The sequence below is a fragment of the Tamandua tetradactyla genome, chromosome 17 (assembly GCF_023851605.1).
Source record: "Tamandua tetradactyla isolate mTamTet1 chromosome 17, mTamTet1.pri, whole genome shotgun sequence".
Taxonomy (NCBI): domain Eukaryota; kingdom Metazoa; phylum Chordata; class Mammalia; order Pilosa; family Myrmecophagidae; genus Tamandua; species Tamandua tetradactyla.
In genome coordinates this window covers 33,895,011-33,921,204 of record NC_135343.1, presented here as the reverse complement: position 1 = coordinate 33,921,204, position 26,194 = coordinate 33,895,011, and the positions used below count along the sequence as shown (strand labels likewise).

Genomic DNA, 26,194 nt, shown 5'->3' with positions numbered 1-26,194 from the left:
TGATTTTTAATATATCAGTAACTACATTCTTCTAAAAACTTTAGCAAAACCTTATACATTACCTATTGAATGTGGATTGGTGATTTATCCAGTTAAGAAAACATTTATATTTTATTAATTAGATCACCGTAATTAATCTGGTTCCTTTTTTTTTAAACCTCTTTTCTTCCTTTTCCTCTCTCATCTTAATTACTTAATGTGTTTAATTTATACTATGTACTAACAATGGTTTCTAGTGTATTTATGAAGAATCTCAAGGATACAAGTTCTTACTAGAATAGTCTACACATTACCTGTTTCTATGAGAAATTGATAGAATACCTTTTCCTGATTAAACTCTTAGGTCTAATATTGCATTTAATTTTTCCCAGGCAAGTAACAGCAAAGTTTCTTAAGACTTTCACAATCCATCATGACACTTCTCATCAGGAAACCACCCGAGGCTTTGGAATGTTCTTTGATATTCTTTAGATGCTTTTATTCTAATCCTTATTATTTTTTTTTTACATGGGCAAGCACTGGGAAACGAACCCCGGTCTCCCCACATGGCAGATGAGAACTCTGCCACTGAGCCATCGTTGCCCACCCTATTCTAACCTTTTGTGTGGACTTCTTTATCCATAATTAGACTGGTGATTACCAATAATGCCTTCTCTTTGTATCTAATGAGTTGTTCTCTTTTTCATCTCCCACACTTTGGAATCCTTTAGTTCTTGAGTCAAAGCACCGTAGAGGTTTCACCTTACAGCATTGACTCCATCCTTAATGGATCTTGTTGTTTAGTCCTTTTAGGCACTCAATTCCTTTTTGCTTGGTTCATCATAAGGATCTTCTTTTTCATAATTTACAAAAAGAATGCTTATTGGGTTATCTTCTGTTTACAGAGCTATTAGAACTGGCTTCTCAACTTTTTGGATTTACCCTTCATCCCGCCCAATAAAATCATGTTTATTATGGAACACTGACATTTCATATTTTAGGGATAGTAATTTTCCAGACCAAATGGCTCTTCAAGGACACTTTACAAGTTGTGTTTTTTTAGTTGATTTATCTATGGGTTATGTTTCACTACACTTTGAAAGTAAAAATTATGTAGAATTTCCCATGAAATTTTTTTTTTGTAAAATACTATAAAATAATCTTCTTTATATTTCTGGCTATACTCGTGGTCTAGTATATTGAATTATGACCAATGACACAGAATTATGTACCATGACAGAAACTTTTCTAAGCATAAGGTATTGAGTTATGTTATTGAATACGTTATATATAATTAATTATATGCATTTACATATACATACCTGAGAAGATGTGTAATTGATTTTTATATAGTTAATAAAATATAAAATGTGATATTTTAAATCTAGGATTAAGTTTAGAGCAAGTCGATATTTTATGGCATTGTTTAGTAGAAGATTCTGAGTGTTACGATGATGCACTCCATTGGTTTTTAAATCAAGTTCGAAGTAAAGATCAACATGCCATGGGAATGGAAACATATAAACATCTTTTCCTGGAGAAGGTAATTTTATTTCTTGACAGTTTTATTTTATATTGTTTTTTTCATATTCCCTTTTTGTGTCTTGAAATATGAAATCTGCATTGTCACTTTTTTCCATTTTGACACAATTTATAAAAAACTAGACAAATGTACTGTTTTTCAGCAGTCTGTATGTAATTTTTTCCATGCAGATTTTGCTGTTAATTTTGTTCTTTATGGTTTTTATGTCCAAATGAATACTTAATATATATATTTAAAAATGTTTGAACTGACAATAATCAGAATAGCTCTTGAAATTGACATTAATTAGAAATGGTTATTTTTGGTGTTTGCTTTTTTTTAAGTCAATAATAACACTGTCCAATTTTCAGGTGTGGGTCCCTCATTTACGAGTGTGAGAACTGAGTTCTGTGGGTCTTTGCCATTAAATGACTCCAGTTTCAGCCAATTTTCTTGGTAGATATAAGCCAGTCTTCAGATTTGTAGATCCTGGGAAGGCATTTTAGGAAGCGCTGTTACAAGAGGAAAAATGTTCTTCTAATTTTTGTTTTCTTTAACCAGATACCACAATTAGAAAGTTGTTAGCTTTCCTAAATGACTTTATCACATTTTTCCTCTTAATAATTTTTACAGCTTTTATCATTATCATTTAATAAGTCTTAAGACAAAGCTACAAATAAAACTTCAGTTATCTTAATCTCAATCCCTGATTTATTATGCATAAATTGTAAATATCATAAAGTGTATGTGTAAGTATACAACAAATGATAAAATGTTTTTATTCACTTCCTCTTATTGAATTGAATCTATATACATCTCTAAAATTGAAATACTTACCAGGCGGGTTTTAATTATGACCTGAATAAAAATTTTCAGTAAATTGTTATCTATTTAATTCTTACAGTTAGCACTAAAAATCAGAGCTGATTGATTTCCTTCAATAATGTTTTCAGTAAAATTAAATCTTGTAAGTTAAATTTTCTGTTAACGTATTGTACTTTTTAAACTAATTTTAAAAAATTTTGTTTTCAAGATGCCACAGCTAAAACCTGAAACAATCAGCATGACTGGCTTAAATCTGTTTCAGCATCTCTGTAACTTGGCTCGATTGGCCACCAGTGCTTACGATGGTGGTTCAAACTCTGAGGTATGGCTTTAGACTTGTTGTATTAGGTCAATTTGTGAAATTTTCCTGTTATCCCTCCAATTAGATTACCTGATTATCTTATTTAGTCTAGCAAGCATTGAATTTATTATGAAGACATTTATTCTTAGGTTTCAGATGCTTTATCTTTTGATTTTAAAATATAAATTCAGTTTAAAAAAATAACCTTGGTTTTGCTCATTGAAAATGTTTTTTGATTTTTGAAGTGTTTTTTTTGTCCCCTAGAAGCTTCTAGATATTGAGTCAAGTATTTTATGTCAGGTGGTAGATTTATTTGTCTGATTTTTTTCTATTTATTACAGACATACTTTTAATTATTCTTGGAAAATCATGCTCTAGAATTACCTGTTGGTAGACTCTGTTTTTCATAGAATCTAAGTAAATCATTTCTGACCATGAGGCATGGTGATCGTTCATTGATTCTGAAAACTCAAAAATTGCTAGCTTATTTCTGGCTTAGAGTTACATTTGCCTATTTTGACGGTCCCTAGGTTTTGTTGAATGCATTGTGTGGACTCTCCTAGCATAGATCTTGTTATTTGGAAGTCTTCCTTGTTAGACATTCCCTTGATTAATAGTAGCTTTTTATCCATTTATATTTTTTATTAGTTTTTCTTCAGAAATTGGTGCTGTTATGAGGAAAAAGGTAGAAAAACTAATTTTAATTTATACAGTTACAGATAATTTAATTTGTACCTATAATGCTCTCCCTGCTATCTTGTCACCTTTCTCGTTGTTTCTCACTGTGTTAAGTTTGAATTTGGGAAATTCAGATAACCTGATTTGAGTTACTTAAGAAGTAGTCATACTCTAATTTTGAGATGATACTGCTTTTTAAGTAGGTGGTATTAAAATGATAACTGTTCATTCACCTATCAGAAGGTATCTTTTTTCACCCTAACTTATGAAAGCTTTCACTCTCCACTTTTAAAATAATTTTTAGTGAAAACATTGTCTTTGTCATCTTACAGTTAACATAAATTTAAATGAGAGTGTGGGTATGTTCCTTAAATTTTCTGTGAATACCTGAAAACAGCTTCTTTTGTAGTATAAATTGGACAAAAGCATTGACATTGTTATGCTAATTCATGTGTGTTGATTTTATTCCTTTTCAGCATATTTTGGGGGGACATGAGATTTTCCCCACTGTGTAGTCACACTATTGAGTTAAACTCAACATCCCATATTTAAGTAGCTGCTTTTTAAGTATTTTTATCACAGATACATTTCAATAGCTGAGACATTTCCAAAGCTTTCATCACTTTAAAAAATTATTTAGTAACTCTAAATAATGGTAATGGCCTAAATACTTTATTTTCAATTCATTACAAAATATTAACGTTTTGTTTTTTATGGATTTTCAATTTAATACTTCAGTCTTCTAATCAGTTACATTGTTTTGACAAATGATAAAATTTACAGATTTGGCCATATTTTCTTCCTTAGCTCTGTGGTATGGACCAATTTTGGGGGATTGCTTTGAGAGCACAATCTGGTGATGTCAGTCGAGCAGCCATCCAGTATATTAACTCCTATTATATTAACGGTAAGTGATTTGAAATAGTCTTAAATAAGTGATATATTATGTGAGGATATTATGTTAAAATACAAATAACTTAGCTAACCAAGAATATAAGATTAATCTAGATATTTAAACATCTGGCTTTCAGGTAAAACAGGTTTGGAGAAGGAACAAGAATTTATTAGTAAGTGTATGGAGAGTCTTATGATTGCTTCTAGCAGTCTTGAGCAGGAGTCACACTCAAGTCTCACTGTTATAGAAAGAGGACTCCTTATGCTGAAGACCCATCTGGAAGCATTTAGAAGAAGGTAAATGTTTTTATACCACATTTTGAGAGTAAATTTCAGTTTTGCTGAAATTTCTACCCTGTCTGAAAGTACATATAAAGTTAAAAAAAATTTTTTTTCATGTACACAGGTAGAAAGCATAATTTACCAAAAGTGAAAGGTCATAATAGAAGTAATTCTTTTAACAATATTTACCATAATGCTGTGGAATTTGCATTATAGATCCTGGTAACTATTACGGAGCTTAAAAAATCCGTTAGACTCTGAAGAGATATGCATGAATAAGAATCAGTCTGTAGACCATTCTAGAAAGTATTGCTGTGATTGAAAAGGCTGAACACATCCACAAAAGTATCACTGAAACTCTCACCAAGAACATCAAATAATCTCATAGTTGAATCAAGTTGAGTCATTTGTTTCATTTGCTGTTTTTTTTTTTCTTCCTGGACTAGGAGACAGTATTTTAATTTTGAATTTCCATTTACCATGGAAACATGACCAAAAAAATTCTGTTAATGAATATCTGTATTATTAATTTAGACATACCCTGTGTAATACAGAAATAAAGCAAATTAACATTTATGAATATATCGACTGAAATGAAAGGTGAGTAGATAGTTTTAATTTAGAAATTCTGTTTGTTAAAAATCATTGACTGTGAATAAATGTAAAAGTACAAATAACTTGGAAAATGTTAAAAGTAATATCTTCTTTCAATTTCCATCTAAGTTTGACTAAAATAGGTATTTATTGACATTTTATTTAAAGTATAAGGAAATATTGAATAATCAAGACATTCTACACATTCTTTATAAATAACATTATTCCATTATTAATAATATTTGGACACTGCAAAATTCCTTATTTTGATTGTGACTGAAATTCATTTAATATCTACTTACATAATTCCTTGTGTTTTTAAAGAATGTGTTAGGGAACTCCTCAGTTTTTCACACAGAAACTGCACTGTCTTGTAACTTTTCCAGCTTTAAAAATGAAAATAAGCAAATGTGATGACACAACTTCTTCAAATTAATTTAAAATTAATACATATTCATTATAAAATTAAGACATCACATTAAGCTATAATACAGAAAATAAATGTGCCCTGTAAAGTACTTCTCTCTGTCAGATATAGTTACTGTGTTTGATTATGATATGTACTCAAAAATTTTCTGTGTTGCTGTAAGCAACACACAACAAACCAAAAGGACCTGTTGGTTCAAGGTTTTAATCCTAATCCAATGTTTTAAAAACACTCCAAAAAATTCTTTATTTCTTTAAATAGCCTTTTGAAAAGTTTATGAACTTTCCTAGAATTCAGTAATACTTTAAAACCAGGAAACCTGGTTTTAGAGAAACCTACAAACTTGGTTGTAGAGAAACCAAGAAATATAAAATTGAGTATTCAAAAAACTAAAAGCAGTATTAAAAAAAGATCTAAACATACAAGTCCTTGTCTACTACCTTTGTACAATATCAAATGCTTAACGTGCTCAGTGCTGCTACTAGTTTAAAATTGCCTGACAATTATAAGATTGAAAATATAAAATTATTGTTGTACGCTTGTGTATTCCTTATATTGAGATTGAACAAAAATATCTTTTTTTAAGAAGAGATGAAGTGGTCATCTTAAATTTTTTTTTCATTTGGAGGTAATATTGTTTCCTAGGGGGACATTAAGTAATGCTGGAGACATTTTTGCTTGTCATAGCTGAAGATAGGGGGAATGCTACTGGCGTCTATTGGGTAGGAGCCTAGGGAAGCTGCTAAACATCTTACAAACCTCAAGACAGCTCTCCACAACCAGGAAATATTTGGCTCAGAATGTCATTAGTATTAAGATTGTGAGAAGAGCTGGTCTTAAAATATGCAACAGAACGATTGTTTTAAGATTACTCTTTTACTCAGTAAAAGATCTGTTTCTACTCCTATTCAGACCTGGCAGTAACAACCCCAGAAGCTGGCCATTGGATCACTTCTAGGAAATAAAGCAAGTTCATTCATTCCCTCACTTGCTATCATTCTATTGCAGAATTGCTGATTAGTTTTAGACATTGATACTTTCTTATTTTAACTAACTCAGGTACCTTGGATCCTGTCTTCAGCAAATGAAAATAACTTAGAAAATTGTTAAGTATTGAGTGAGTGTCATGCTAGATGCCTGTCTCTTTTGAAATATGAGTCTTTGTGATTTATTTAAAAATTTTTAACATTCAGGGAATTGACTCAAATTTTGTAGGGCTGGATAACATATACGGAATTATATTTACTAGAATATATGTCTATGAAAAATATTTCCTAATATCTTTTATTTCTCTTATGAATGTTGAAGTGATAGCTTGCCATTTCATTTACCGGATTACTTTGTTTGAATTCCTCCTGCCTCTCCTACCAGCGCTGCTCCCAGTACCCCACACGCGCCCCTTAAAAAAATGCTGTTCTTATGGGAGTTTCCTTTGTTATTTTTCTTTGATACTACTTTGTTAGCAAGTCTTAGCTTTATTGATACATTTACGTTTGGTACAATATGATGGATTTAAACTTGCTTTTTTATATCAAATTGAAACGTACTCTAGAACCTTTTGTGGACTTTTTCAGTTTGCGAAACATTAAAGTGGCTTAAAATTGTATTCTTTCTGTATGTGATTTTTATCATGTTTTAGGTTTGCATATCATCTTCGACAGTGGCAAATTGAAGGTACTGGTATTAGTAGTCATTTGAAAGCTCTGAGTGACAAACAGTCCCTGCCACTAAGGGTTGTATGCCAGCCAGCTGGACTTCCTGACAAGGTAGTTACATAGTTTTAATTTCCAAATTGTTAATATTTCCCAGTCCCAAATATCTGTTCTTTTTTATGTTTTAAATTGGTTGCATCTCATATTTCAGATGACTATTGAAATGTATCCTAGTGACCAGGTAGCTGATCTTAGGGCTGAAGTAACTCATTGGTATGAAAATTTACAGAAAGAACAAATAAACCAACAAGCTCAGCTTCAGGAGTTTGGTCAAAGCTGCAGAAAGGGAGACTTTCCTGGTAAGTCCAACAGTTCATATTTTAATTTTTCACTCCCAGGTTCTATTATGTACCAGTTTTGAACCTTTACTTCTTTAAATATCTGCCACCCATGTTTATAATTCCCCACCATCCTCTCTGCACTTTGGTTTGGTCCCATTAATTCTTAGGCAAAAAGTTATTATGAGATATTATTTGCAGACCTTCTTTGTCATTTGAACCCCCTACCCGGAAATATATCTATTTAGACTTTTGATGTAATTGTCAGAACGTTTTTTGAGCTTATTTGATTGACAAACAAATTGGAAATATTGATATGTTCAGATTTCCAAATACCATTCATGATCCGATTTTACCCAATATGTTTTAAAATTTTGTTTTGTTTTTGCCATTTTGTTGTATTTTTATGAATAATCGAAATTAGTACATTCTCAGATCCCACCTGTGCATCTCCCTTTCCTCCATAAAGATATCATACTAAGGAACTTTTCATCTCTCTTTCCTCCATAAGAATATCATATTAGGGATCTTTTCATGTGGGCCTGAAATGTATATTTGATTCTTGCATTACTATTACCACTAATACATACTTAGTATCTTTCTATAGCACATAAGAGTTAACCAGAGAAACAGCTATTGAAAGAAGCATCATAGAAAGATGATACATTTCACTTACAATTTAAAGATCTGAAAATATAAGTAAGGTTGAATATACATTGAGCCAATAAATTGTAATGTTCTAAAAGGTACAGCTTTTAACCTGCCTCTGCAGAGCGATCATTTCTTGACGTTTTTTAGTGAGGAGCCACAGATTTGCCTATAGCATGCTGAAAGTGAATACTTAGGTATTCTAAGTAGAAAGTAATTCTAAAATAGCAAATCTTCTTTTCCTCTGCTATTAAAAATTTAAAATCTCAGTAAATGCTTGTTGAGTGAATTAATCAAAGTTTTACAGATGCTAAGTAAGAAAATTGAGTCCTGAATACAGATGTTCTGTTTCTAAAAATTGCTCTCTCTCTATCCCATGATGCACTTTTTTTATTATGATAAGGTATATACAGTGTAACGTTTCCCATTTTCACAACAGTTGGATATACTGTTCAGTGGTACTAATTATACATTCATGGTGTTGTGCTACCATTATCAACCATCCATTACAAAAACATTTTCATCACCCCAGCTGAAACTCTGTGACCATTAAGCATTATCTCACCATTTCCCATCCCCACCCCATTATCCTTAATCTACTTTTTATCTGTATGAATACGCATATTCTAGTTATTTCATTTAGTGAAGTCATATAATATATATTTGTCCTTTTGTGTCTTATTTCATTCAATATGATGCTTTCGAGGTTCATGTTGTAGCAAGTATCAGAACTTCATTCCATTCCCCCCTTCCCCTCCACCTCTGGCATTCTTCATTGTTTGTGTAGATCTGAGTTACTCATCTAGTTGCATATTTTTTCCCCTTTGTAATGATGTTCCTTTAAATGCAGGTCTTCTGGTGATGAATTTTAGGAAATTTTTATTTTGTCTTCATTGTTAAAGGTTAAAATTCTAGATATATAGTCTTTTTTTCTTTATAGTTTTATAGATGTTCTGTTATCTTTTGGCTCGACAAGTTTCTGATCGAAAGTCTCGTTTTCTGATCTTTCTTCCTTTGTATCCAGTGGTCTTTTTTACTCCAGTTGGTGGTTTGGGATTTTTCTTTAACTTTGGTTTTTCGGTAGTTTAAATATGGATCTGCCTTGTTCTAGCTTTCTTTCTGTTAACTTGATTTCCTTCACCTTCTTGGTTCTGAGAAATTATAATTTCAAAAAGTTTGGCAGTTATATATTTATTAATGGTCGACGTATTTACCCTTCCACCTTACTTTAGTTGTTCTGGGTTTCTAATTATATGTACTTTAGACTGTTACTGCCTGAGGCATTGTTTGTGTATGTGTGGGTGTTGAGGGGTCTAGGGGTATTGGGTATTGATATTGCCCCTTTGCCAAATAAATGTAAATCAGGCTATAGGTTACTAACTTTCTTTACTTCTGGCTTGGGATTTTTCTTTTGTGGGGGTGACTTGACAATTTCCTCAAGTTCTTTTGATTTCCAACTTGCAAACCTGATTGGAACACCTCTTTCCTTTTGTTCTCTGTCTGTTTATGTCTTAAATTTTTCTGCCTTATTTCTTTGGAGTCTCTGCAGATAAAATTGAGTTGCATCGTTCAGTCTATCATATTTCCTTTTTTTGTTCTGAAACATTTAATGCATCAAGATTTTAATTTTTAAAGGTAGACATTCTTTCCAGAATTGCTGTTCTTTGAAATTAATTATAAAGAATTTAAAATAATATAATTGTAGTAAACTAATTGTAATTAAATAATTTGCAATTAATTTAAAAGAATTTACTATTGATGTGAGATGTTTGTAAAATGTATGAGATAAAACCTGAAATACAAGGAATACTTGAATATGTGGAGATTCCTAGCGTATTTCTACTAAATATCGTAAAGATGCCAAATTAACTTATATTTAAATCTGTTCTACCTCAAATCCCAGGTGAAATTTCCATTTTAAATTTAAGAAAATTACTTGCAAGTTATCCATATGAAATATGGAGATCAGAGCTTCATTTCTAGGAGAAATATCCAAAATGATAATAGAGAAATGAGCTTCTATTGTAGCTATTACAAACATTATAAAATTACACAATATTGTGATTGTGGTAAAAGAGTTAAGTAAATGACAGAATGGATAATGCATAAACAGTAATATCTTAATATATGACTTGTTTAGGTGGAGGAAGAAAGAAAAATCCCAGTTCTTTTTAACACTGAGAATGGAATTTAAAGGTGTGTGTGTATATAAACAAAATAAAGGATAAGAAATTCAGAAGAAAATCCCAGTTGAATATTTTTCAGACCTTTGGGAGGACCAAGATTTCTAAGCTTAGAAATAATAAGAAGGAAAAGAAATCAACACAATAATTAGTAGCTTTGTTTTTAGGTAAACTACCAAGATGAATAATACTAGGGGAAAGCACTTTCCTTCTCTGTGTTTCAAATATTCCTTGGTATAGTTTCCTTATTTGTGTGATAGCAAAAGGTAATTTAAAAATATTGTATGTAATTATATAAAGCAGTAGCCCTGCCCTACTTACTACTCTTGAAAATAGTGTTTAGTGCCCATTCGGTGGAGTTTTTCTACATTAAAAGGAAATGTAACAAGGTATATGCATAAGATTAATTAAATTATTCATCATCCCTTTCATAATTTTGCTTAGTTTTCCTGCTCTTAAGCATTTCGTTAAAAAATTCATACATTAAACAATAATTAACTTGAATACCTGTTATATTCTAGTGTTGGAAATGTATCTGTGAACATAGCAAAATCTCTGCTGTAGTGAAACTGTGGCTTATATTTTGAGAGGATAAGCATAAAAAATACATATTAGGTAATATAAAGGTGCTTTAAAGAAAAATAAAGCAGAGTAAGAGCTTTAATGGTGAAAAGAGGCTCTTTAAATTTAGCAATTAGATTGAGCAAGTCCTTTTTGAGCTCCCAATTGAGCAAGCACTTGAAGTGAAGGATTGAGCCATGCAAATTCCTGGAGGAGGAGCATCTGAGGGGGTGTGAAGGGAACTTGCTTGGTGTTTTCAAGAAAGCAAAAAGTCAGGGTTGCTAAAGCGTAGTGAGGTAGGGGTGGTAGTGAAAAATGAGGTTGAAGCAGCACGAGTCTTTCAGCATTCTAGAAACATTGCCTCAGTTTATTGAATTTATTGGAATTTAGCCTAGTTCTAGAAGGTTGTAGCTGATTTTATTTTCCTCTTGTCATTTTTATTTCTGCTCTATAATCTGTATTTTGTTTTGTGTCAGGGGGATGGTTGGTGAATAATTAACAGTGGGGAGAGAATTCAGTCATAAATACCTGCTAGTTTCTTGTGTACCTAAAGCATCTGATTCTGCTGCATGTATTGCTGGAAGAAATGCTTCATGTTACTAGAAAGTTCTTGCAGTATAAAAGTTCATTTCCGTTTTCTGCTTCCCCCCCTCCCCCCCATTTTTTGCTATTTTTAAGGAGGCCTCATGGGACCTGTCAGGATGATTTCATCTGGACATGAGTTAACAACAGATTATGATGAAAAAGCACTACATGAGCTTGGTTTCAAGGATATGCAGGTACACATTTGTAACATGCTTTGAGTTTTAATCATGCTATTTTAGTCATTAGATGAGTAGGTAAAAATAAAATTTTAAATCAGCTCTTACTGCTTTTGTTATATTAAAAGATGTAAGTTAAATTACTTTATACTAAAAAAGATTTAATATTGTCTCAAACCAAAACTTGATTTGTATAATTATTGGTTGTTCCCCCCCCCCCCCATTCTCCTATTTTTATAGATGGTATTTGTATCTTTGGGTGCACCAAGGAGAGAAAGGAAAGGAGAAGGTGTTCAGCTGCCAGCTTCTTGCCTTCCACCCCCTCAGAAGGACAACATTCCAATGCTTTTGCTTTTACAAGAACCTCACCTAACTACTCTGTTTGATTTATTAGAGATGCTTGCATCATTTAAACCACCTTCAGGAAAAGTCACAGTGGAAGATAGTGAGGTGACTATAGCAAATTTTATTTTCTCAAAGTCCTGTTTAGAGAACAATATTTTTCTCACTAATTTCTTAAGAGTGATTAGATTGAGGAACCCATTCATTCATTAGGTATTTATGTGCCTAAATAGTTCTGAGAAAAAGTTTGGTCTGGAGAAATAAGTTTATGGGTCATCACCATAAAGATGTTCTTGAAATTCAGGAGTCTATATGAGATACCTGAAGGAGTCATTCTCAGTCTATTGACTTTTGTTTTATGCCTTTAAAATGACTTATTCTAAGATCTTGTTCATTCATGAACCTCATCCAGTGAGTCTATTTTGAGATTTCATAGAAAATAAAATATTGATACTTTCATGGTTTTTCCCTTATGACGGTCTATTGTTCTTTTTATTCTTCCCTAAGGGAGTGCTTTCCATGTTTCTAAGATTTTTCATTATGGATACAGTGTTAGCTACTTTTTGTTGTGGTAGCACAGTATTTAATTCCTCAGTAATCTGCCTTTTGTTTAAGCAGAACGCTTAATATGTTCTTCTGAACCTCTGTTTCCTCATCTTGTTTACTTCATACCACAAACATTTGTTATCCTTTTAGTTCATGTGAGCTAGTATTGGCAGTTTAGAAGAGAGAAAGATAATAAAACCATTCCTTAGTGTTCAAGGAGGGTATTGTTATTCCATGTAGAATATTATGGGAACTTAGGAATGGGAACAAAGATTGTTTGGGCAGGGTTTTGTAGACCAGGACTCATTCCAACTCTTTCCTCCTGTGGATGAGAGTGCAGAAAAGCATTTCAGATTTAGGAAAAAAAATGATTAACTGGATAAAAAATTTTCAAAATATACGAAACTGCACTACACAGTGAACCCTAAATTGAAACATGGACTATAGTTAATATCGTAGTTATAAAAATGTGCTATTGTCAACTAAAATATGTTCCACACGAACATAAGTTGTTAATAATAGGATGGTATATGGCAATCTTGTATTTTATGCATGATTGTTCTGTAAACCTACAGTTTCTCAAATAAAGAAAAAATTTTCCTGATAAAATTGGGGGTGTAAGCAAGTGTAATTCGAATATAAGCACAGAAAGGGAGATTGTGACCTCTACTGCAAAAGGACCATACATGACTTTTTATTATTTATAAAGCAGATTGCTAGCATCATGGAAGGTTTTAAGCAGCAAAATAAGATCTCTCCTATGCTTTTAGGAAGAAAGCTCAGGTGTTAGTGTAGAGGTGTATTAGAGAAAGCAAAGAGCAGAGGTAGGAGGACAGTCATGATATCATTGTCATAGTCCATTCCTCATGCCTAATCAAGAGGTAAAGCAAGTCATACTACTAAAAGATTTTCTTTTTTTTGAAATACTAGCTCTGTAGCAGGTTTGAATACTTAACTTGGGGATTTTTTGTTGATCAAGACTGATTCAGTCCTAACGAGGTTTACCAAAAAAAAAAAAAACTAAAAAATAAGGGATTTAACTGAGTGTGGCCCATGCCACAGGACCTTTCAGTTATTGCATACTACATAGTTGTATACAATTACATTTTTTTCCTTCAGATCTTTTCTTGCACAGTCTTACTCTCTCTTTTTTTTTTTTTTAACTTTTTTTATTGTATAATATAACATATTTATATGTTTTATACACGCACACACACACACACACACACACACAAACCTAAGAAAGAAGAAAGCAATAGTTTTCAAAGAGCTCTTCAATAATTTGTTACAGGACAGATCCCAGAGTTTGTCATGGGCTGCCAATCCATCATCTCAGATTTTTCCTTCTAGCTGCTCGGGAACATTGGAGGCTAGAAGGAATATTTTTTATCATCACAATTGACTTTTTTGGTGTGATGAAAAATGATATATAGAAATAAAAAAGCAATAAATTTCAAAGCACAGTACAGCAATTAGTTGTAGAACAGATTTCAGAGTTTGGTATGGGTTACAGTTCCACAATTTTAGGTTTGTACTAGCTGCTCTAAGATATTGGAGATTAAAACAACAATATCAATATAATGATTCAGCAGTCATACTTGTTTGTTAAACCCAACCTTCTCTTTCTAACTCCACCATCGCATTTCATCATTGTATCCCACTCTTTAGGGGTATTTAGGCTATGCCCGTTTTAACTTTTTCATTTTTGAAGAGGCTGTCAATAATGCGGGGTAGAGAGAGATGGAACTAACTGATGTTATGGAGAGGCTAACCCTTCTAGGTTTCAGGAATTATCTGGTCCAGGGACCCGTTCAGAGGCTGCAGGCCTCTGAAAAGTTACCCTAGTGCATGGAACCCCTGCAGAATCTTTATATATTGCCCTAGGTGTTCTTTAGGATTGGCTGGAATGGTCCTGGTTGGGATCTGGCAAGCCATGACAGGCAGCAGTGTCCAGCTGAAGCCTGCACAAGAATGACCTCCAGAGTAGTCTTTTGATTCTACCTGAACTCTCTCAGCCACCGACACCCCATCTCTTAACACTTCTTTCCACCCTTTTGGTCAGGATGGCCTTATTGATCTCACAGTGCCAGGGCTGGACTCATCCCTGGGAATCATCCCCCATGCCACCAGGGAGACCTTCACCCCTGGACATCATGTCCCACATAGGCAGGAAAGCAACAACTTCACTTGCAGAGTTGGACTAGCAGAGCTGAGGTTTCTATTCCCCATATCTCTTTTTTTTTTATATGCAGTTTTATTGATATATATTTACATACCATATAATCATCAAAAATATATAATCAGTGGTTTACAGTATTGTCATATAGCTGTGCATTCATCATCTACTCGAGTTTTGAAGATTCTCATTACTCAAAGAAAATTAGGAATAGAAATAAAAAAGAATGCCCAAAACATATCCCCCACCCATTATTTAGTTTTTTGTTTTTGTTTTCTTACTGATCTTTCCATACAATGGGTAAATAAAGGGAGTGTCAGTAACAGGATTTGCACAATCACCCAGTCACGCCTTGAAAGCTTGTAGTTATACAGTCAACTTCAAGAATCAGCCATTAGATTACAGTTCCCCAGATTCAGGTATTTCCTTCTAGATATTCCAATACACCAAAAACTGAAAAGGAATACCTATATACTGTATAAGAATACTCTCCAGAATGACCTCTTAATTCTATCTGTAATCTCTCAGCCACTGAAACTTTATTTTGTTTGATTTCTCTTCTCCCTCTTGGTCAAGAAGGCTTTCTGAATTCCATGATGCCAGGGCCAGGCTCATTTCTGGGAGTCATGTCCCACATAGTGGGGAAGGCAGTGTTTCTCCTGCAGAGTTGGTTTAGAGAGAGAAGCCACATTTGAGCAACAAAAGAGGTTATTTGGGGGTGACTCTCATAAGTAAGCTTAGCTGCTTTACAGGAATAAGTTTCATAAAGGCAAGCCCCAAGATTGAGGGCCTAGCCCATCAATTTGGCAGTCCCCAGTACTTGCAAGAGTATCAGGTCTTCCCCAGTTGGGAAAGTTTAATATTTCCACCTTTTACCCCAGTCACTCAAGGGGGCTTTGCTGATACTTTTCAATCTTCTGTCAGATTACTCTGGTTATATCAAGTTGTCAATGACCTGTATAAACCAACAAGATCTCATCCTGTTCAAGGTTCCACGTAATTATGGTGTTAAAATAACATGACTGTGCATGTTAAATTAGATCTTGTGCTACTGAAAATACAAAGTTTTGCACCAAATAAACATCTCTTCCTTTGGTCTCACACAGAAGTTGAAGTTTTAACAGTCAATGTCATCTTTTACCCTTTAGTCTGATTTACCCAGATTGGCTTCATTCATATGTGTAACTGAAGTCTGATCACTTTTTCAGTGTTTTTAACGTTTGCTGTATGGGGTAGTGCTGAATTTCATAGCTGCAGAACTCTAGCTCTGAGTCTCAGGTGTTGCACACATACCCAAGGTTCTAGGGAACAACTCGGTTATACACGAAGAACTTGCATCTCAGAATTTAGACATAAAAATTACCACTCTGAATAGATTTGACTTGTAAGAGTTTACAGTGTTGGATCCTTTACAGTATGTCTTCCCCTGATAACCTGTGCTCTCGAATTCAGTTCTCAGAGTTTGCACATTATAGTTAGTCCATTTTAGTGAGCTATTATGATACATGTTTTTAAGTTTCTGGCTTATTTCATTCAATGTACTGTCCTCAAGTTTCTTTCACCTAGTTGTATGCATCATAACTGAATTCCTTCTTGCAGCTGCTCAGTAGTTCATTGTCTGTATACACCACAGTTCCCTGTTCTGTTCCTCAGTTGATGTACCCTTAGAAAAGCTCCATCCATGGCAAATCACAAATACTGCTGCCATGAACACTGTATGCAAATGTCCATTCATGTCTCCACTCTCAGTTCCTCCAAGTATACGCCTAACAACGGGGTTGTAGGGTCATACGACAACCCCATCCCTAGCTTCTGTGGAGTTACCACACTACCCTCCAGAGAGTCTACACAACTCTACTTCCCTATCAGCATTGACTAGGCATATTTCTCTTTTCACATTTTCTTCAGCACTTGTAACTCTGTACCTTTTTTTTCCAAAATTGAGATATATTACATATTCAGGTACTTAGAATTATCCAGGGTGTATTTTCAGTGGTTCACAGTATCACATAGCAGTGTATTCATCATTACAATCAATTTTTGAACATTTCATTACTCCAAAAAAGAGTCCCACTAGGGACTTTGCTAATACTTTTGAAAATACTTTTATAGGTACATCCCTCTCCACATTTTCTCTGGCACTTATACCTTTCTTTTCATTTTTAAACAGTTTTATTCATATACTTTACAATCTAACCTAAGTGAAAAATCAGCGAATCCCGGTATAATGAAATAGCCATGCCGTCGCCACCACAGTCTCTACGAGGACATTTCCATTTCTTCTGCAAAGAATTCCTTACCTCTCCCCCAAATCCCCTGCTTATTGACATTTAGCTTTGACATATTGCCTTTGTTGCACTCAGTGGAAGCATATTATAATGTTACTGTTAACTATAGATTCCTGTTTGCATTGATTGTATTTTTTCTGTATACCATCTCATTTACAAGCCTTTTATTGTTTGGCATTCGTTTTCCCTCACGCAAAAACACTCTTATGTTTTGTACACTTAATCACTGTCATTTTCCATTCTAGACTTCACTAAGTTATACTGTCCCAATCTTCATACTCTGTTTTTCTTCTTCTGTTATACATGCTCCCAGTTCTCCTCAACCATAATCACACTCAGCTTTGTTCAGCGAACTTAGAATATTGTATTACCGTCAGATAATATTGCGCTATTTATTTCTGGATATTTGCAATCACCTCTGTTGTACATTATTCTCTCTTTCAGCATCAGATGCCCAATATCTACCCCCTTTCTATCTCTTAACAATCTGTGTTCTCAAATTTATTTCTCAAAGTTTGCACATTAATGTTAGTTCATATTAGTGAAACTGTATAGTATTTGTCCTTTTGTTTCTGGCTAGTTTCACTCAACATAATGTCCTCAGGATTCATCTATGTTGTTGTTTGCTTCATGGCTTTATTCTGTCTTACAGCTTTGTAATATTCCATTGTCCTTTACAGCTGTGTAATAGTCTACTGTATGTATATCCCACAGTTTGTTTACCTACCTGTCCGTTGGTGGACATTTGGGCTATTTCCTTCTCTTGGCAGTTGTGAATAATGCCGCTATAAACATTGGTCTCTTTGTGTCTTTGCCTTCAGGTCCTCCAAATATATACCTAATAGTGGGATTCCTGGATCATATGGCAATTCTGTACTTAGCTTTCAGAGGAGCTGCCAAACTGTCTTACAGAGTGATTGAACCATTCTACATTTCTACCAACAGTGAATAAGTGTGTCTTTTTCTCTGCATTCTCTCCGGCACTTGTGTCTTTCTTTTTTTTTTTTATAATGCCCATTCTAGTGGATGTAAGATGATATCTCATTGCAGTTTTGATTTGCATTTTCATAATAGCCAGTGAAGCTGAGCATCTTTTCATGTTTTTTTTCCCCCCATATGTTTTTGAGCCATTTGTATTTCCTTTTCTGGAAATTGTCTGTTCTTGTCTTTTGCCCATTTTTTAATTGGATTGTTGTCTTTTTGTTGTTGAACTGTAGAATCTTTTTATGTATTCTAGATATTAAACCCTTATTATCTGATAATGTGGTTTCCAAATACTGTTTTCCATTGCCTAGGCTGCCTTTTTACATTTCTGACTAGGTCCTTTGATGTATACAAGGTGCATTTATTTTGAGGTGATCCCATTTATCTATTTCTTTTTTCATTGCTCATGTTTTCTGTCTAAGATCTAGGAAACTACCTCCTATCTCAATATCTGTAAGATATTTCCCTACATTTTCTTTTAAAAGTTTTACAGTCTTAGCTCTAATGTTTATTCATGTTTTTTTAAACTGGGGTTTATAAGGAAATCTATCTTACTGAAAACTATTAATGCCATTTCCCCTCACAAATCCAGAAATGCTACTCAGGAACGTTTCTCTTTCTCAGGTTTACGAAACACTAAGTTTACCATGAAACACCATCTCTAAGTACCTTCAAAGAGTACTTGCTCTAAAATTATCAAAAACAACAGTTACTTTTTATAGACTTATGGAAGACTCCTTTAGCATCTCTTAGACTATGTTATACAAAGAATCGTTATGGCAGGAGCATTAGTGGTATAATAATGTTCAGATTCATGGTGTAGAAAATTCCAAACCTGTAAATTTAACCCCAAAGTGGGGGTGGGGGGGGGTAGGTAGTGTCTTTTAATAAAAAATGGAAGCTTATTTTTTAAATACTTTGTGAAACATTTGTTAATATACTGTCTTAGTACCTTCCTGAATTCAGACTTAACAACTGATAATTTAAAAAATTAGCTGGTTATTTAAAATTGTTTGCTTTCTTCTTAATCTCTGCTTGTGTAAGATTGGTAAGTATAGTATATATTTCCAAAGTAAGAAATAGAAGTGTCCTCTTCCCAAGTAGAAGATTAAGGACTTAATTCTCCATTCTGTGCTTAGAATACTTATCTGAAAAGGTGAAAGTAGATAATACTCTTACTGAAATTTTCTGATATGGCCTTAATAATAAGTATTTGAAAACTTTCCTGAGGAAAATGACTGAAATTATTGGAGAAAGGCTATTCTTTTTTTATTGTAAAAACTTAACATATAAACATATATTCTTTTTTTAAATTTTTTATTAATTAAAAAAAATTACAAGAAACAAACATTCCCAACACATACACTCAGCAATTCACAATATCATCACATAGTTGCATATTCCTCATCGTGATCATTTCCCAGAACCTTAGCATCAATTCAGAAAAAGAAATAAAAAGACAACAGAAAAATATAACAGAAAAAAAAAATTTTACAGGCCATATCCTTTACTGATCCCTTTCATTGATCACCAGCATTTCAAACTAAATCTATTTTAACATTTGTTCCCCCTATTATTTATTTTTATTCCATATGTTCCTCTCATCTGTTGACAAGGTAGATAAAAGGAGCATCAGACACAAGGTTTTCACAATCACACAGTCACACTGTGAAAGCTATATCATTATACAATCATCATCAAGAAACATGGGTACTGGAACACAGCTCTACATTTTCAGGCAGTTCCCTCGAGCCTCTCCATTATATCTTGGATAACAAGGTGATATCTACTTAATGCATAAGAATAACCTCCAGGATTAATCTCTCAACTCTGTTTGGAATCTCTCAGCCATTGACACTTTGTCTCATTTCACTCTTCCCTCTTTTGGTCGAGAAGGTTTTCTCAATCCCTTGATGCTGAGTCCCATCTCATTCTAGGATTTCTGTGCCACGTTGCCAGGAAGGTCTATACACCTGGGAGTCATGTCCCACGTAGACAGGGGGAGGGTGGTGGGTTAGCTTGTGGTTTTGGCTGGAGAGAGAGGCCACATCTGAGCAACAAAAGAGGTTCTCTTGGGGGTGACTCTTAGGCTTAATTTTAAGTAGGCTTGACCTATCCCCTGTGGGTTAAGTTTCATATGAACAAACCCCCGAAGACTGGGGGCTCAGCCTATAGCTTTGGTTGTCCACACTGCTTGTGAGAATATCAAGAATTCAACTTGGGGAAGTTGAGTTTTCCCCCGTTCTCATCATTCCCTGAAGGGGACTTTGCAAATATTTTCCACTCACTGATCAAATCACTCTGATTCATCAGGGCATCACCTGGACAAACCAACAAAACCTCATGTCCTATACAAAGTTCCATGTATTTAAGGTGTTCAATCAACTGTCTACGTAAGTTATATTAAGAGATGCACTAGTCAAAGTACAGATTTGTACCAAATAAACATTTTTTGCTTTAGTCTTACACATCAGTTGAAATTTTAAAATATTAAGTACCTTCTATTTTCAGCACATTGCAGTAATGACATTCTTTTGTTCTTCCTCATGCAAAAACATTTTTTTAATTTGTACATTTAGTCACTATCATTATACACTCTAGGCATTCCTAGATTACACCATCTCAATCTTTATCGTCTATCTTTCTTTGTGATTTCATTTATGCCCCAGCCCTCCTCCCTCTAGCATTCTCACATGTAACTTCATTCAGTGTTTTAACATAATTGTATTACAGTTAGGTAATATTGTGCTGTCCATTTCTGAGTTTTTATATTCAGTTCTGTTGCACAATCTGTATCCCTTCAGCTCCAATTACCCAATATCTTACCCTATTTCTATCTCCTGATGGTCTCTGTTACCAAGGAAATATTCCAGGTTTATTCACTAATGTCAGTTCATATCAGTGAGACCATACAGTATTTGTCCTTTTGTTTCTGGCTAATCACACTCAGCATAATGTCCTTAAGGTCTATTCATGTTGTTACATACTTCGTAACTTTATTCTGTCTTACAGCTGCATAATATTCCATCTTATGTAAATGTCACAGTTTGTTTAGCCAACTGTCTGTTGATAGACATTTTGGCTGTTTCCATCTCTTGGTAATTGTTAATAATGCTGCTATAAACATTGGTGTGTTAATGTCCATTTGCGTCCTTGGCCTCATGTCCTTTGAGTAGAGACAGCATATAGATGGGTCTTGTTTTTTTAATCCATTCTGCCAGACTATGTCTTTTGATTGGAGAGTTTAGTCCATTAATATTCAGTGTTCTTACTGCATGGGTAGTACTTTCTTCTACTATTTGCCTTCTGAATTATATATGTCATATCTAATTTTCCTTCTTTTTACCTTTACTCATAGTCTTCCTTTCTACACTCTTCTCCACACCTCTCTCTTCTGTCTTCGTATCTGTCTCTAGTGTTCCCTTTAGTATTTCTGGCAGAGCTGGTGTCTTGGTCACAAATTCTCTCAGTGATTTTTTTTGTCTGAAAATGTTTTAATTTATTCCTCATTTTTGAAGGACAGTTTTGCTGGATATAGAATTCTTGGTTGGCAGTTTTTCTCTTTTAATAATTTGAATATATTATCCCACTGTCTTCTCGCCTCCACGGTTTCTGCTGAGAGATGTGCGCATAGTCTTATTGGGCTGCCCTTGTATGTGATGGATTGCTTTTCTCTTTCTGCTTTCAAGATCCTCTCTTTCTTTTTGACCTCTGACATTCTGATTATTAAATGTCTTGGAATATGTCTATTTGGATCTATTCTCTTTGGGGTACGCTGCACTTCTTGGATCTGTAATTTTAAGTCTTTCATGAGAGTTGGGAAATTTTCAGTGATAATTTCCTCCATTAGTTTTTCTCCTCCTTTTCCCTTCTCTTCTCCTTCTGGGACACCCACCACACGTATATTCATGTGCTTCATATTGTCTTTCAATTCCCTGAGTCCCTGCTCATATTTTTCCATTTTTTTCCCTATAGTTTCTGTTTCTTGTCGGATTTCAGATGTTCCATCCTCTAGTTCACTAATCCTTTGTTCTGTCTCTCAAAATCTACCATTGTAGGTTTCCATTGTTTTTTCCATCTCTTCTACTGTGTCTTTAATTCCCATGAGTTCTGTGATTTGTATTTTCAGACTTTCAGTTTCTTCTTTTTGTTCTTTCCTTGCCTTCTTTATATCCTCCCTCAATTCATTGATTTGGTTTTTGATGAGGTTTTCCATGTCTGTTTGTCATTTGAATTGTTGGTTTGTTCCTTTGACTGGGCCATATCTTCAATTTTCCTAGCGTGATTTGTTATTTTTTGCTGGCATCTAGGCATTTAATTACCTTAATTAGTTTATTCTGGAGATTGCTTTCACTTCTTTTATCTAGGGTTTTCTTGCTGGATGAATTTGTTGTCTATCTGTTCTCTGACATTCAATTCAGCTTTGTCTAGACCTTTAGCTTAAGTTTTGTTTAACAGAGGAGAATTTTTCAGTTTTTGTTTTCTTGTTTCTTGCCCTGCTTGTGTGGTGCCTATCCCCCCCACACACACTTAGGAGGGTCTACTTAGATACTATAGACCCCAGCCAGATTTTCCCAGACCAAACTGGCCTCCTATCAGGAGGAAAGAGTCACCTGCATTGGTTTTCCCTGAGGGTGAGACCCAGCAGGTTGAAAGACTTTCCTGTGAAGTCTCTGGACTCTGTTTTTCTTATCCTGCCCAGTATGTGGCACTTGTCTGACTGCAGGTCCCACCAGCAAAGATGATGCGGTACCTTTAACTTTGGCAGACTCTCCCTGCTGGGGGCGTGGTAGAGACAGAGGAGAGGTTGTAGGCTGGTTTTAATGGCTTCAAATTACCATGCCCTGGTGTCTGAGTTCCTTGATGTAGGAATTCCACCTGGGTGGGGCCTCCCCCCTCCTCTGGGGAAGCCACAGGCTCCAGACAAGCCCCCTAAAGAGCTCACTTCTGCCTTTGCCTGGGGAAGTTGCAGCCTGAAAAGTCCTGCCGCTGTATCCAGAGGCAGTCAAGCCTTTGTAGATACACAGCCACAAAAACCTGTTTCCTTCTTTTTTTTTTTTCTTCCCCTTTTCTTTCAGTCCTGCCCCCCTTGGCGCTGGGGCAAAAATGAGCAACCTCTGCTTTGATCAGGTTCACCTAAGCTGGGGGCCTATTTTTAGTAGTCAGAATGTGTTAATTAGTTCCACAATTGGTGTTTGATTGTGCCCAGTCCCTGCTGCTGGTAAAGTCCTTTCCTTTCCCCTGTGGAAGCCGCCTGTAGGGGCGGGGCACTGGCTGCCGCAGCTTTAGGAACTCACAGTTCTGGGGGGTGCTGGCAGCCGGTCCAGCTGGTCCAGACTGGGGTACGCTGTGTGTCTGGTCACTATCGTGGCTCCGGGATCTGTTCTGTACTGTTTCTGGTTATTTAGTACTTGTTCTGGAGTACGAACTAAACTGCGCACGTTGTTAAGCTGCCATCTTGACCCAGAAGTAGAAAGGCTATTCTTGAAAAGCGTTCCAAAACAAGTTGAAAATCTGGTGCCTTTAGTTATTCAACTATTAGTTTATTGAATAAATTGTGTTTACCAACGTAATGAATATTTTATTTCTCACTTAAAAAAATGAGAGCAAAATACATTAACATTCTTGATAATTAATGATTTTATGTAGAAAAGTGGAATTTGAGGATTAAGATTATTCACTCTTCTGTCTTAGTAAGAAATTTTTCTTATTTTTGTAGAGTTTAAGGTGTGAAGAACTTCATCTTCATGCAGAAAATTTGTCGAGGCGCGTTTGGGAACTACTGATGCTTCTTCCTACATGTCCTAACATGTTGACAGCATTCCAGAATATCTCAGATGAACAGGTGAGCTCAAAAATCTGCATTGTATTTAGTGATATTCAATATTTTCCTCTTCTTTTTCCAAAAAACTATTTCTTTTAGTCCATAGAAAATTGACATAGACAAAACACTGAGGTTATCATGAAGGTACTTTTATTCTATTTAAGAAATTGGTTCTTTATTCTGAAATTATTCCTTTCCATTTTGAAAAAACATTTTCACCAGAAAAGTCATTGTGATATGAAAGCTTTTTTTGTCACTTTTTTTTATTGTGAAAATAACATATATACAAAACAATAAATTTGAGAGCACACCACACATAAGTTGTAGAGCAGATTTCTGAGTTTGGTGTAGGCTGCAATTCCACAATTTTAGGCGTATCCTTCTAACTGCTCCAAGATATTGTAGACTAACATTAATATAATTATTCTGCAGTCATACTCCGTTGTGAAATACTGTTTTGTCTGTTATAACTACACCTTTTCCTTTGATCTTTCTCCCAATCTTTAGGGTTATTTGGGCCTTTTACTTTACATTGTTTAGCACCTTTATTGGGATTTTTCCTATAACATAAATTCTTCATTTGAAGTATACAATTGTGTTATTTTTAGTATATTTACGTATGTATGCACACATAACCAGAGTGAATTTGAGTGTTTTCATCAGCACAGGAAGAAACCCCATATTATTTACCTTTGTCCCCATCTACCCCCAACCTCCCCATTCCTTCCTAAACAACCACTAATCTACTTCATATGAATAGGATCATATAATATGTGATCTTTTGTGACTGGCTTCATATACTTAGCGTAATGTCTTCATGGTTCATTCATGTTGTCATAGGAGGCCATACATCATTTGCTTTCATGGCTGAACAATATTCTATTTCAAGGATAGAACACATTTTGTTTATCTGTACATCCATTAATGGAGATGTGAGGTGTTTGTGCCTTTTGGCTATTACGGATAATGCTGCTATAAAGATTTCTGTACTAGTTCTTGTGTGGACGTATGTTTTCTTTTCTCTTCAGTATTTACCTAGTGTGATGGTTAGGTTCTGGTGTCACCTTGGCCAGGTGAAGATGCCCAGTTGTCTGATCAGGCAGGCACTGGCCTAGCAGTTGCTGTAAGGATATTTCATGGCTGGTTGATAAGCAGAAACTGGTTTATTATCATCAGCTAGTTGACTGCAGCTGTGTCTGATTACATCTACAATTAACAATGGGTGTGTCTTCTGCAAGGGAGATAATCCAGTCAGTCAGATTGGATTTAATCCGTTTGAAGAGTTTTAAGGAAGAACAGAGAATTTCCTTTGCTTCTTCAGCCATCAAGCCTGTCCTTTGGGGACCTTACGTGATCATGGTGTTTAATCCTCTGAATGTGCTGTTGGATTAGGTGTGCTAGTATATTCCTGAAGATTTTTGCAACTATGTTCTCAATAAATTTTGATCTGTAATTTTCTTTTCTTGTGTTGGCTTTATCTGACTTTAAAATTAGGGTGATACTGGCCTCATAATGTGAGTTAAGATGATGGTCGCTATTGTTTAATTTTTTGGAAGAGTTTGAGTACCTTTGGTGTTATTTTTTCTGTGGATGTTTCCCAGTGAAACCATCTGGTCCTGGACTTTTCTTTGTTGGAATGTTTTTGATTACTTATACAATCTCTTTCTTGTTATAGATCTGTTGAGATTTTCTTTTTCTTCTTTAGTTAGTCTGTGTAGTTTGTATGTTTCTAGAAATTTACCCATTTCATCTGTGTTATCCAATTTGTTGGTATACAATTAATTGCTCATTGGCTCTATTTATAATCCTTTCCATTTCTGCTGTTTTTCCAGATTCGTTTCTGAATTTAATCTTTTCTGTCCTCTTTTTTCCTAAATTTCTCCAGATTACTAATTTTAGATAGTTCTTCTATTTTGATTGTCTTTATGGCAATAAATTCCCTCTGCACAATGCTTTTGCTGCATCCCATAAGTTTTTATTAGTACATTGTGGTTTGTTTGTCAATCATTTACTATTATTTTTCAAACAGTCCAATTACCTCAACAAGAATGTTCAAGGTAGTATCAAAGGATTATGGGTTGATCTGTCTTCTCCAAGGAACCTCTAGAAAGTTGCCTGTAAACATCTATCTTGCTTTGGGTCTACTAAGAGATCACAGAAGAGCATATTAGGGAAAGGAAAGGGGAAAATGTGTGAACAGAGGGGCACGTTTTTAGTGTACATTATGTTTTAGTTTCTTTATCTCAAAGTATTTTCTAACTCTTGTTATTTCTTTCTTGGTATATTGATTGGTTGAATTGTTTAATTTCCAAATATTTGTGAATTATTCATTTTTCCTTCTGTTACTGATTTCTAGCTTCATTCTATTGTTGTAAGATTTCATTCTCTT

At 34.5% G+C, this 26,194-nt stretch overlaps 1 protein-coding gene across 7 annotated transcripts in view; it reads left to right on the top strand.

Moving 5' to 3' along the window:
* USP34 (ubiquitin specific peptidase 34) overlaps window positions 1–26,194 on the top strand; it is a 318,270-nt gene that overhangs the window by 170,355 nt on the left and 121,721 nt on the right. For 6 of the 7 annotated variants that reach the window (XM_077134328.1, XM_077134324.1, XM_077134325.1 and 3 more), the window contains 9 exons: window positions 1,368–1,522; window positions 2,535–2,648; window positions 4,113–4,212; window positions 4,337–4,496; window positions 7,142–7,268; window positions 7,366–7,513; window positions 11,563–11,663; window positions 11,886–12,095; window positions 23,701–23,826. In XM_077134328.1, the coding sequence (XP_076990443.1) occupies window positions 1,368–1,522; window positions 2,535–2,648; window positions 4,113–4,212; window positions 4,337–4,496; window positions 7,142–7,268; window positions 7,366–7,513; window positions 11,563–11,663; window positions 11,886–12,095; window positions 23,701–23,826 (1,241 nt within the window). The remainder of the gene's footprint in view (window positions 1–1,367; window positions 1,523–2,534; window positions 2,649–4,112; window positions 4,213–4,336; window positions 4,497–7,141; window positions 7,269–7,365; window positions 7,514–11,562; window positions 11,664–11,885; window positions 12,096–23,700; window positions 23,827–26,194) is intronic. The other variant, XM_077134326.1, reaches the window with a different exon arrangement.